Source organism: Acomys russatus, chromosome X (assembly GCF_903995435.1).
Source record: "Acomys russatus chromosome X, mAcoRus1.1, whole genome shotgun sequence".
In the NCBI taxonomy this organism is placed as follows: Eukaryota; Metazoa; Chordata; class Mammalia; order Rodentia; family Muridae; genus Acomys; species Acomys russatus.
The window spans coordinates 7,113,848-7,127,119 of record NC_067169.1 but is presented as its reverse complement, the minus strand read 5'-3'; the positions used below and the strand labels follow the sequence as shown (position 1 = coordinate 7,127,119).

General features: G+C 37.6%; 1 protein-coding gene across 1 annotated transcript in view; it reads left to right on the top strand.

Annotated features, from left to right (window-relative positions):
* The window catches only part of LOC127184672 (transcription initiation factor TFIID subunit 1-like), a 57,309-nt gene that overhangs the window by 26,912 nt on the left and 17,125 nt on the right, over window positions 1-13,272 (top strand). Inside the window, 6 exon segments of the mRNA XM_051141013.1 lie at window positions 170-319; window positions 484-603; window positions 835-1,007; window positions 3,088-3,266; window positions 3,452-3,466; window positions 3,585-3,783. Of these exon segments, the coding sequence (XP_050996970.1) occupies window positions 170-319; window positions 484-603; window positions 835-1,007; window positions 3,088-3,266; window positions 3,452-3,466; window positions 3,585-3,783 (836 nt within the window).

Below are 13,272 nucleotides of genomic sequence, written 5' to 3'. Positions count from 1 at the left end.
ATTAAAGAAGAGAGCTGAGCATTGGATAGCTGCCATATTTCACTGGATATCTGGATAATTTAGGAAACTATGAAAGTGATCAGGGCAATTCTTCTACCATTTTTTAGGGTAGTGGCTAGGCGTGGAACAATGTTTTCCACAACCCTGAGAATCCTTTTATTTATCTCAGGTTCGTACGGCTCCTTGGAATACTACAAGGGCTTTCATTGCTGCCATGAAGGGCAAATGTCTTCTGGAGGTGACTGGAGTAGCAGATCCCACAGGCTGTGGTGAAGGGTTCTCCTATGTGAAGATTCCAAACAAACCAACACAGCAGAAGGCGAGAGTCTTTGGGTTTCTAGAAATCACAAGAGGAAGGAATGAGGTTTGGTCAGGAGAGATGAAGAGTGGAAGGCCTGGAAATGCTTTCTTGGCCAGAAGGGCATAGATGCTTACTGTTAGCATTTCAGCTTCAGAGTCTCACTTGTTTTTTGTTTGAGACAGGATGATAAGGAGCCCCAGCCAGTGAAAAAGATAGTCACAGGAACAGATGCAGACCTTCGTCGTCTGTCTCTGAAAAATGCAAAGCAGCTTCTTCAAAAATTTGGTGTGCCTGAGGAAGAGGTGGGTATATAAGAGGGAAAGTCCAAGTAGCAGGCTTTGTGTGCAGATAAAAAGGGTAAGGTGGTGTTGTAAAGAACCATCTGGGGTTTTTATGTGGTGTAGATCATCCTAAATACTTTACCAAAGCTTTCTAAACTTCATTTGGGATTTTTTTTTTCTTGTCCATATTTCTAACCATGGTCCTGGTTTGTCCTTTTGAGTTACATATATGTAGTTCTGTGTTTTTCTCAGATTAAAAAGTTGTCCCGCTGGGAAGTTATTGATGTAGTACGCACAATGTCAACCGAACAGGCTCGCTCTGGAGAGGGCCCCATGAGTAAATTTGCCCGTGGATCAAGGTCTGTGGCTGAGCATCAAGAGCGTTACAAAGAAGAATGTCAGCGCATCTTTGACCTGCAGAACAAGTATGTAGATTCAGTAGTGTAGAAAGTATAAGCTGGAAAGGGGAGGTTTCCTGGACATGTTCTGTTTTGAACTAATGGTCTTGCACATGCAAGACAAATACTTTATCACAAAACTCCAGCTCCCAGCTACTATTTTTCTATTATGGGATGAGGTCTTACTATGTAGCCCTGCTGATCTAGAACTTGCTATGTAAGATAGGCTAGCCTCAAATGTTTGATGATTCTCCTGTATCTATCTCCTAAATTCTGGGCTGCAGTTATTCATGTTGTACCATGCTCTGCCAGATGTTGTATAGTGAAGAGGATGCCATGTAAAAAATGTATCTAGGTGACGTTGGGTATCTGAAATATCAGGAACTGTCTGTAATAAAACTGCCAGAGTATCTGATACTGTTTTTAAAGTCAAGGTTTCACTGTTTAATTCTGGCTGGCCTGCAACTCACTATGGAGGCTCAGCTAGCTCTGAACCCATCATCTGTCTTTTTACCCGCCAAGTGGTTAGATTACAGGCATGTACCACCATGCACAACTTTTTTTAAGTTTTTTTTTTTTTTTTTGAGACAGGGTCTTGTCATGTTACTTATATTGGTTTCATGCTTTTGTCAGTCAACTTGCCTTTGCCTCCTGAGTCTTGGGATTTTAAGCATGTGCTACACATCTGCTGAACCTGCTGTTTTCAAAGTAATTAGCACAAACTTTCAATGTTACAAACTGCTAAGCTTGGTCTCTTCTTGGTTTCTGTGACAGTTCTTGTGGCCTTAGATGAGCTGGCCTAGTAGTTTTAAGTGTGGGGATGGGTTATTTTTTCCTCTAGTGACTTAGTTATGAAAGAATAGTCTGTGCTATTAAAATGATCCATGCCGTGTAATGTGGTGGTTACTGGAGAACTGAGCAGTGCTTGGGAGGCTGAGGCAGGAAGGATAAAAACAACTTAAGACATACTTGTGGTCAGGGGAGAGAGAGCAAAACAGTGAGAGTCTCTTTCCAGAAAAACAAATATGGTTTAGGTGCTAGCTATCTTCAGGAGTTTATGAGTTACTGCAATTTATAAATTTGTGAAATGTCTAGAAAGACATAGTTTTTCTGTTGTGGGTTTCATGTCTTTGTGGATATACTTTTCTGTTGTGGGTTTCATGTCTTTGTGGATATACACATTCTGAGTGTATCTTTTTAAGGTTGACTTCTTAACTTTATTTTTTTTTTATTCAAATGTATCTTTTTTGCTTTTTCTTTTTTTATTAATTCATTCATATTACATCGCAATAGTTATCCCATCCATTGTATCCTCCCATTTCTCCCTCCCTCTCACTTTCTCTTTACTCCCCTCCCTATGACTGTGACTAAGGAGGACCTCCTCCCCCTAGATATGCTCGTAGTCCTTGGCTGGAGCCATAGTTTGAGCAAGACCTTGGGCCCAAATCCGCTCATCATAATGTTCTTCTTGTAGGTCTCTAGGACCCTCTGTATCCTTCTATTTCCCCATTCTTCCATGTTTCTCTCACCTAAAGTCCCAATAGACTGTCCTCCCCTCTGTCCCACTTTCCTGATAAGTGAAGACTTTCATGGTACATGCCCATTTGGCTAGTGTCCAGATATAAGTGAGTTTATACCATTTGAGTCTTTCTGCTTCTGGGTTAACTCACTCATTATGATAATTTCTAGATCAATCCAATTGGACACAAATTTTGGAAATTCCTTGTTTTTAATAGCTGAGTAGTATTCCATAGTGTAAATGTACCACAATTTCTTTATCCAATCTTCTACTGAGGGACACTTAAGCTGTTTCCATGTTCTCGCTATTATGAATTAGGCCGCTATGAACATGGTTCAGCATGTGTCTGTGTTGTGTGCTGGAGCATCTTCTGGGTATATTCCAAGGAGTGGAATAGTGGGGTCTTGAGGAAGCCCTATTCCCAGTTTTCTGAGGTAGCACCAGATAGATTTCCAAAGTGGTTGATCAAAAATTCAAGCGACACCACATGCTAGCAAGGATGTGGAGAAAGACTTAACTTTCTACCCAATCCTACTTCTTTGTATACTTGTATTTCCCCAGCCTTTAACTTTTTTCCTTTCTTGCTAGGGTTTTGTCATCGGCTGAAGTCTTATCAACCGACACAGACAGCAGCTCAGCTGAAGACAGTGACTTTGAAGAAATGGGAAAGAACATCGAGAACCTGCTACAGAACAAGAAAACAAGCTCTCAGATATCTCGCGAGCGGGAGGAGAAGGAGCGCAAGGAACTCCAGCGGATGCTGCTGGGTGAGGGGGATTCTCAGACAAGAAAAGAAAAGGATCAAAGACAGAGCTTGGGTAAGTGCAGGCTGCAAATGAGTCCAAGCTGGAGGCAAAGTAGGCACTGAGTATAGAGAAACTGTTAGATCAATGGGTACATTTCTGCAAACTGGGCTCTAGTGTGTGGGGAGCAAATCAGAGTGTTCTTGTAGCTTGTAACAGCTCTGGTTTTCGTTTCTGTGGTGCGTTGAATATCTCCATTCAACCCCGAGAAGTGGCCATTCTGGTGGTAGGGGGAATGTGAGGAAATTGGTATTTTTGTTTGTTTGTTTCTTAACCTTGCAGCAGCAGGAAACAGTCACAGAGATGATGACACAACATCAGTGACCAGCCATAACTCGCCTGCCATTGGCCGCTGTCTCAAGATTTATCGAACATTTCGAGATGAAGTTGGGAAGGAGTATGTTCGTTGTGAGAGAGTCCGAGAACCGGATGTTATTGATGCTTATGTACACATACGGACCACAAAAGATGAAGAATTCATGTACGTTTGAGGTGCTGCCTTTGAGAGTGGCCATGAAAAAAATGGTAGAGACATGGTTTGTGTATGAGTTGTAGTAATGAGAGTATATACCCTTATGCTGGGAAATCTACTATTATTTAGAACCCTCTTGCCTTTAGATCTTTGTGTCATGGACTGGTTTATTTGGGGATAGGTCTTTGGAAAGGAGAGTTTTTGAAGTGTGGGTGGACAGAGATAAAGTGAAGTGACAAACAGTAACTCAAAATTTTGTTTGTATTTGAGTGTGTTTTTTAGGTACGTAGTTTAAATTTCTATACATACATTTTTAGAATAGGGGGATTGTGGTTACATTTTTTATAGAGTAGATTTATGGAAGTCAGTGAGTAATCAAGTATACATAGTACAGGTACAGAATGTAAAGTCATTATATTGTCCTATTTTAAACTACAATTTTAAATGAAACAATACAGGTTATAGAACACACCATAATGACATTATCATTTTTATGTTATTGCCTTTGTATTAATATGTATGTGTTTTTTTTGTCTAGGGTCAATGTTTCTCATAAACATAATTTATGTTTAATATTTGTGTGTTAAGACAGTTTTTTTTCAGTTTTTTTTTTAATATCTGAGGGTCACTATCTGGATTTTTTTTGAAACATACTAGTTTTTGTAAGTCATAATACAAATTATTAACTAATGATTAATTTTTACTTTTTTTTTAAATAAATGGAAGTGAAGTAGAACTACTCTGGCCCTTAAGAGTCCCTGGCTGCAGTCCCACGTTAGGGTTGTCTTATAGCAACGTGGTCATGTCTGGAAAGTCTTGATTTGGGAGTGAAGCAGAGTTAAGTTAGAAGAATAGGAATAGACTCACAATGAGAGAAAAGAACTGCAATCAGTTTCTCCTGGCACAAACCTCAACCCCAGTTCAGGAGGCCTTACCCTGGATAGGGGTCGTAGTCTCAGGCTGTGTAGTATTTGTCACATAGACTCCATTGGAGGGGTCATGATTGTTTTTTTTTTTTTTTTTTTTTTTTTGTAGCTTATAAATTTTTCATTTGGCTGCAGAAGTAGACATAAATATCATTTGAGAAATCAAGGAAAGCACAGCAATATTAGAAATACAACTCCCATGAGGATTCCAGTAGAAATTAACCAATGTAGCCAATTGTTAGGATTTGAGTTGGCAAGTCTTGTTCGCAATGAGTTAGCTAGGTCTTCTATTTTAAGAGAATCTATGTGAGCATGATTAATGGTAGTAATCTGTGCTAGAAGACTCTGTATATCCGGAGTAAGATCATTATTTTTCAAAAATTTTTTTACCTTTTTTATTAATTTATTCATATTACATCTAAATTGTTATCCCATCTCGTTTCCTCCCATTCCTCCCTCCCTCCCACTTTCACCCTATTCCCCTCCCCTATATCTGTGACTGAGGGGGACCTCCTCCCCCCTGTAAATGATCCTAGGGTATCAAGTATCTTCTTGGTAGCCTGTTATCCTTCCTCTGAGTGCCAGTGGGCCTCCCCATCCAGGGGACATTGTCAAATATGGGGCACCAGAGTTTATGTGAAAGTCAATCCCTGCTCTCCACTCAACTGTGGAGAATGTCCTGTTCATTGGCTAGATTGGTAGGAGTTCAAATTTTATTGAATGTATAGTCCTTGGCTGGTGCCATAGTTTGAGCGGGACCCCTGGGCCCAGATCCACCCATCATAATGTTCTTCTTGTAGGTTTCTAGGACCCTCTGGATCCTTCAAATGATTTTTATTAAGATTCTGATTCATAGTTGGTCTTTTTTAAAGTGTCATGACAGTATGAGGTATGTTTAAAGAAGCCGCTATATAATTAGTAAGAATACATTTAGAACAATGTATATGAAAAGATTTTCCTACATTAATGATTTGTAAATTTTGAGATTGTTCTATCAAAATAGCATATTGATATCCAATACAAGCTTTAATAGCAATAGGTGTAGCATGTGTATAGGTTTTTTAAAAATAAAAACATGTTCATTGTTGTGAACAGTCTTAAATAACCCAGGAAATTAGTGAATCTTTTTATCTGTAGAATAACTAACATAAACAGGTTCTATTCAGCCTGTAGAGCTCTGTCTTTTTATGGACTCAGGTGGAGGTTCATAGTAATCACATATATATTCATAAAGCAAGCTGATGGTGATGGTCAAGATCAGGAGATATAATAAAATAATCAAAATTTTTTTTATATCTGAATTAATAGGAACATGAGTAGTTATTCCAGCATGACCATGGAGGACTAGAATTCTGCTTTGGCAGAGATTATCAAGCTTTGCCTTTGTTATATTTTCACATATAACTTTTTAATGGCGTTGGGAAAGGAGGTACAGAGTAACTCTCATTATAATTATAATAGTCTAAAGTCATAAGTCCAGTTTTTCACATATGTCATTTTTATCTCCTTTCATAAGTGGGTGATAAAGTCACAGGCTGTGATGAACCATCTGGAGCATCAGCTAGGAAAGCGTGATAGCTAATAGGAAGGCATCCTGCTGGGGCACGGGCTAATACAGCTACTTAGATGGGGCAGTGTTTGACATTTTTTCATAGGTAGTTACAGAAGATGTCAGCTTTGAACCATAATCTAAAGATCCTCTCAAGATTTGAGTATCATTAATCATGACTCAAATCTGTGATTCCTGCCCCCAACCCATAGGATGAAGCAGGGGGTTGGGGTGAGGAATATAAGCCCTGTATAATTTTCTTGAAACATACTACGTGCAGAGCAAGAACAGCAAACATTGTTAAAAATATAGTTTCTGATGTAGGAGGTTTTCCCAGGGCAGTAGAGGTCTGTAAGGCAGGAGCAGTGAGAGTCTGGATCTGACCCCAAGTCGGAGGTTGTTTTTTTTGCTGACCCATGAGGCAGTGAAGAGTCAGTTTGAGATTCTCTATCTGTGATATTGTTGTCTGAACTTTTTTTTTCTCCCTCCTGGACAACGGCCTTTTGATTGAAAGGTCAAACTAGCCAGTTTGGGATCCAGACAGGTGATTCTGCGTTCTGTGGAAACACACAAGCATATCCTTATCCCGAGGTGATTAAGATGTCTAGCCCTTTCCAGGTGTCAGTTAACAGATCTTTTCATATTATGATAGGTGTGGCAGTAGATTGGAGAGGTATCCAATGTTTTTGTATGGGAGTCAGACCTTTATCATATGTTAAGATGATTAATAGTAAATAAGGCATGGTTAAGTAATTGTTGTGGGGAATAGTAATGACCATTTCCCTTAAGTCTTTGAAGTTTTTTTTTTATTTTGATGAGTCCTCTTAATAATTGTCTGACCTTGTGGATTATAGGGAATACCTGTTGTATGTTCAACTTTTCATTAGAAAAAGCTTGTGACGAATAAGCTGGACCATTGTCAGTTTTTGGTTTTTGGTTTGTTTTTTTTTTTTTTTTTTTTTTTGTGGTTGGGTTTTTTGTTTGTTTGTTTGTTTGTTTTGGTAGTCCCAAAATAGAAAAACAAGTGAAAAGATAAAAGGTGTTGAATTACATCTTTTACAGTTTCACCAGTTTTAGCTGTAGCCATTACAGCGTATGAATAGGTGTCCATTGTCACATGTACATAAGTCAATTTCTCAAATTCAGGGATATTGCTAACATCCCTCTGTCAGAGGATCTGAGCCTTTAATCCCCCAGGATTGATTTCCATCTTTAGTGGATGATAAACATCAGGGCATTATTTACAGTTTTTTACAATCTGTCTAGTTTGTTCCCTGGTGATAGTAAACATTTTTCTGAGGCTAAAGCATTTTGATGATGCACAGCATGGCTATATATAGCCTGTTTTAACAATCCTGTAATAATATGCTCTTTAGTAAGCATACCTGTCATATGATTGCCAAAGATAATGGTCCTGGACAGTTAGTATGTCCTCTAATGTGTCCAATGTAGATCTTTTTTGATTGTTCCTATAACAACTTTCTCAATCTCTGTAACAGTAGAATGATTTTTGAGTTTCCAGACAATAAGGCAGTTTCAATATCTAGAAAAAGATGAACTATATATTTTGACTCTGTATAAAGGTTAAATGTTTTATGTACATTTTTTAGAGTAGTGATGACTGTAATAATCTCTTTGTTGAGCAGAAATTTGTTGTGACCTTTTTATAATTGGGGGGTCTATCTTTTTTTTTAATTTATTCTTGTTACATCTCAATGTTTATCCCATCCCTTGTATCCTCCCATCCCCCCCCCCCCGCATTTTCCCATTATTCCCCTCCCCTATGACTGTTCCTGAGGGGGATTTCCTCCCCCTGTATATTCTCATAGGGTATCAAGTCTCTTCTTGGCTACCTGCTGTCCTTCCTCTGAGTGCCACCAGGTCTCCCCCTCAAGGGGACATGGTCAAATGTGAGGCACCATATTACGTGAGAAAGTCATATCACACTCTCCACTCAACTGTGGAGAATATTCTGACCATTCGCTAGATCTGGGAAGGGGTTTAAAGTTTACCTCCTGTATTGTCCTTGGCTGGTGCCTTAGTTTGAGAGGGACCCCTGGGCCCAAATCTGCCTATTATATTGTTCTACTTGTAGGTTTCTAGGACCCATTTAGAGTCCCAATAGGATGCCTTCCCCTCTGTCCCAGTTTCCTGGTAAGTGAAGGCTTTCGTGGGACATGCCCCTTGGGCTAGTATGCAGATATAAGTGAGTATATACCATTTGATTCTTTCTGCTTCTGGGTTAACTCACTCATTATGATCATTTCTAGCTCAATCCATTTATCCACAAATTTCAGAAATTCCTTGTTTTTAATAGCTGAGTAGTATTCCATAGTGTATATGTACCACAGTTTCTTTATCCACTCTTCTACTGAGGGACACTTAGGCTGTTTCCATGTTCTGGCGATTATGAATAAGGCTGCTATGAACATGGTTGAGCAAATTTTCTTGTTGTGTGCTGGAGCATCTTCTGGGTATATTCCAAGGAGTGGAATAGCTGGGTCTTGAGGAAGCCCTATTCCCAGTTAGTTTTCTGAGATAGCACCAGATAGATTTCCAAAGTGGCTGTACTAGTTTGCATTCCCACCAGCAATGAAGGAGTGTTCCTCTCTCCCCACATCCTCGCCAGCATGTGGTGTCGCTTGAGTTTTTGATCTTAGCCATTCTGATGGGTGTAAGATGGAATCTCAAAGTTGTTTTGATTTGCATTTCCCTGATGACTAAGGAGGTTGAGCATTTCTTTAAGTGTTTCTCAGCCATTTGATACTCCTCTGTTGAGAATTCTCTGTTTAGTTCCAAGCCCCATTTCTCTACTGGGTTATTCGGTTTGGTGGTGTTTAATTTCTTGAGTTCTTTATTGGGGGTCTATCTTTAATACATGTTCTTGAAGTTTCATTTGAGGATCTATCAGTAAAAACCAAAAGGGCTCCTATTATAGGATTTTTGGTTATTTTTGAAGGAAAAATATCTGTCTCTTTCATAAATTTTAATATAGGATGTTGAGGTATATGAAATTGTATTTGACCCATATAATATGATAGAGCAATTTCCCAATTGTCACATTTGTAAGAGAGTATTCAACTGTTCTTTATTATAATTAATTTTTGCATTTCTTTCTTAAATAAGACATAATCTTTTTTTATAATTAATTGGCTACACGTATATGGGTAGGAAGACACCATTTTTACTTGTGTGAGGCAAATATATCTACTTTAAATCCCATCCTGCCAGAGGCAGGTAGTGGGTGTATAGCTAGTTTTTAATATAATGAGAGACCAAGGCTTAGTATAATTAATTTGTTAGACTTGGGCATCTTGTATCCTTTGTTCTATTAGTTCTAGTTGTTGCAAGGCTTCCTATGTTAACTGGGAGATCTTGGATCTTAATATCCTTTTAGAGTTTTAAACAAATGATGTAATTGACCAGTAGTAATTTTTTAAATAGAGTCTAATTTAATTTATATTTTTAAATAATTTTTGAAAATCATTAAGTATTTTTCATTTATCAATTCTAAATTGTAACTTTTGTGACATAATAAAGATGTCATAGATAGTTTTCCCCAAGTAATTAATTGGTCTATTATATTGTATTTTGTCAGGGGCTATTATTAATCTATATTGAGTTAAAGACTCAATCATATTTTTAAAAATGAATTCAGTTAATTCTTTTGTCTTTTTTGTCATAAGAATATCATTTATATACTGTAAAATGAAAGCCTTTCCATATTTACTTCTAACAGATTTTAATGTTTGATTTACAAATTTTTGACAAAGAGTGGGATTATTTTTCATATCTTGGGGCAAGACTTTCTATTGATACCTTTGATAAGGTCTCTGAAAGTTAACTAAAGGCATGTTAAATGTAAATTTATGAGAATCTTTAGGATGTAATTTAATAGTGAAAAAACAATCTCTTAGATCTATAACAATAATATAATAGCCTTTGGGAATAGTTATAGGAGAAGGAAGGCCAGGTTGAAGGGTCCCCATATCACACATAGTCTTATTTACAGCTCTTAAATCTTGTAAAAACTTCTGTCTCTTTGATTTTTTAAATAACAAATATGGGAGTATTCTATGGACTATTTGATTTTTTTATATGTCTTGTATCTAATTGTTCTTCCACAAGTTGTTCTAACGTCTGTATCTTTTTTTGTGTTAGGGGCCATTGATTAACCCAAACAGGCTTTTCATTAATCCATGAAATTTTATTTTATACAATTTATTAGTGGCCCCTATGAAAAATGTTGGTCATTCTAAGCATCATCTGTGGTCAACTTTACTTTCATCTTTTCCAATATATCTCTTTCCCATAATGAAAGAGGAAGGGAAGGAATAATATATGGCTGAAAAGTTCTAGTTTTATCTTTAATAGACCATTTTAGAATTTTTGAACTTTGGGCCATATTTGAGGTTGAATCTAATCCTACCAAAGATGATGTAGTGTGATAAATGGACCAAGAACTTGGCCAGTCTTTACCAGCAACATACGATTTGTCTGCTCTAGTTTCTAATATTTCTTGAATATATTTTCTTTTACCTTTATGGTTATTAGAGGTCTCTGTTTAGTTATTTTCTGAGTTCAGGCTACTATTTCAGTAGACTCAAACCCCTTTTTGTCTTGTTTTAAAATTGGATTAGGCAGCTGAACATAGGGAAGCAACAGAATCTGAGCTACTCATTTATTTTTGTGTAATTGAACAGTTTTCTTTAAATGCCTAATGATGATTTTTATTTTTCTCTGGAAGTCAGAATCAATTACTTTTGGGAGCACTTTAAAATTTTTTTTATAGTTCAAACTTCTTTTAATTATGAGGCCAAAGGTGTCTGAAAGTAATGGCCCATTAAATCTTGTCCCTACTTATTGTACTCCCTCATAAAGAGAAAGCAGATAATCTTTATCTACTGTAAGATCTAACCCTGTGCTTTTTGGTGTTGTTCTTGGCAGATCTAAGATGTTAAATTTAGAGGTAAGGGGATTTAAGCTACTTTGTTCTTTTTTTTTTATGTCTTCTTTTTATTTTGGGCCTAAGGGCTTGCCCCTCATTCCATTATGTTTTTGTCTCCCCATCTGTAAGGGGGGGGTCTCATCTTTGTGAAACTTTGATTTATACTCATGTTTTTAATGTTTTTCTTTTTTATACCGAGGACATAACTTCAGAGGCTTATTTTCATTATTGGAGATCTGTTTTTCCTTGGTATAGTTATGACTAATTTGACCCTGTTGACCATAAGAAAAACATGAAAATTTTTTGATTGTTACCTCCTTTTTAAGTTCTGAACATAGGTGGGAAAATGTTTCTCTTGCATAGTTGTAGCGTAGGCCAGCCCCTGGACAACCGTCGGTGAGCCATATATACCTGTTTTTTTTTTTTTTTTAATTTTGTTTTTGGTTTATTTCTTTCTCCTCCCCCTTTTTTATTAATTTATTCGTATTACATTTCAGTTGTTATCCCATCCCTTGTATCCTCCCATTCCTCCCTCCCTCCCATTTTCCCCTTACTCCCCTCCCCTATGACTGTTCCTGAGGGGGACCTCCTCCCCCTGTATATGCTCATAGTGTATCAAGTCTCTTCTTGGTAGCCTGCTGTCCTTCCTCTATTTTAATGTAATCTTGTCCCTGTTTTTTTAAATGATGTAATTCGTTTTTGGCAGAGAGTATTGGCATTTTTTTTCATATAAGTTGTTTTAATAATATTTCTGATTCCTCAGAGGGAGAAAGCATCCTTTCTAGTATCTCTTCTAGTCTAGCTATAAAATCCTCATACGGTTCCTCTGGTTTTTGTTTTATCTCAGTAAGTACAGTTGTTTTGTCTTTAGCAGGGGTTAGTTCTTTTCAGGCCACAATTGTTACTTTTGAAACTTTCTCTAAAATTTTTCTTTTTAAATTTACTTGTACCTGTGGGGAGGCATAGTCATCTCTACCCATGAGCATTGTCATAGTAGGTTTATCTCCCTTCCTTTTAAGGCTGGAGTGCTGTATAACCTTTCTGGCTCCATCCTCATATTTTGTTCTCCAAACCATAAATTGACCTGGATTTAGGGTAGATTTTGGTGTCTGAAACCAATCATATGGCGTTAACCGTATGTCTCTCAGCATTTTCACAGTCTGTAAAGTATACAGGGCCCTATGTTCCATATTCTTAACAGAATATTGAAGCTCTTTAAATGTCTTTAAAGGAAGAGGTTTTCATTGAGGGGCCTCATTTTCAAAAGAGGTCACTGGGAAGTAGAAATCTAAGTTACTTTTTTATTTTGTTTCTCTAATAACCCCCATGAATCTCATATTAGTAGGCATTTTTATCTTTTGCCTCGGTTTAGGTTTTGGCCTAAAAGGTGGAGGTGCTGTGGCTGTTGTAAAGACATCTGGAAGAGGGAGATCCTGGTCATGAAAATGATCCCTTTCCTCATCTGGCTCATCTTTTTCTTTCTCATCTTTTAGATCCTTTCACTCCTCATCATCTAACCAATCATCCTCTGGTTTAGGTTCAAGTACATATATTCTTGGTTTATGTAAATTATTACAAATTTTTTTTTTCCTTTTTTGGCTGTAATGGAGCAGCCTCCTCCTCAGAGGGTGTTTTTTCTGTGAAGAACTCTATTTCAGGTTTGTCTGGTAACAGATCCCTAATATTTACCTACCCATAAGGAAAATGTCTGTGCCAGTATCTGACTTGGACCATGAGCTTTATAGAATCTCCTCATATTTTCCCCTCCTCTTTTCTAGTTTTTACGTTTTTGTTTGTTTGTTTTGTTTTGTTTTTGATTTGTTTGTTTGTTTGTTTTTTGGTTTTTCAAGACAGGGTTTCTCTGCGTAGCCCTGGCTGTCCCAGACTCACTTTGTAGACGAGGCTGGCCTTGAACTCACAGAGATCCGCCTGCTTCTGCCTCCCAAGTGCTGGGATTAAAGGCGGGCGCCACCACGCCCAGCTCTCTCTTCTAGTTTTTAAAAGACAGACTTTCTTCCTCCATTCCCCCAGAATCCAGGGACTCACATTTAACAAAAAGTCATAAAATTCTGTCA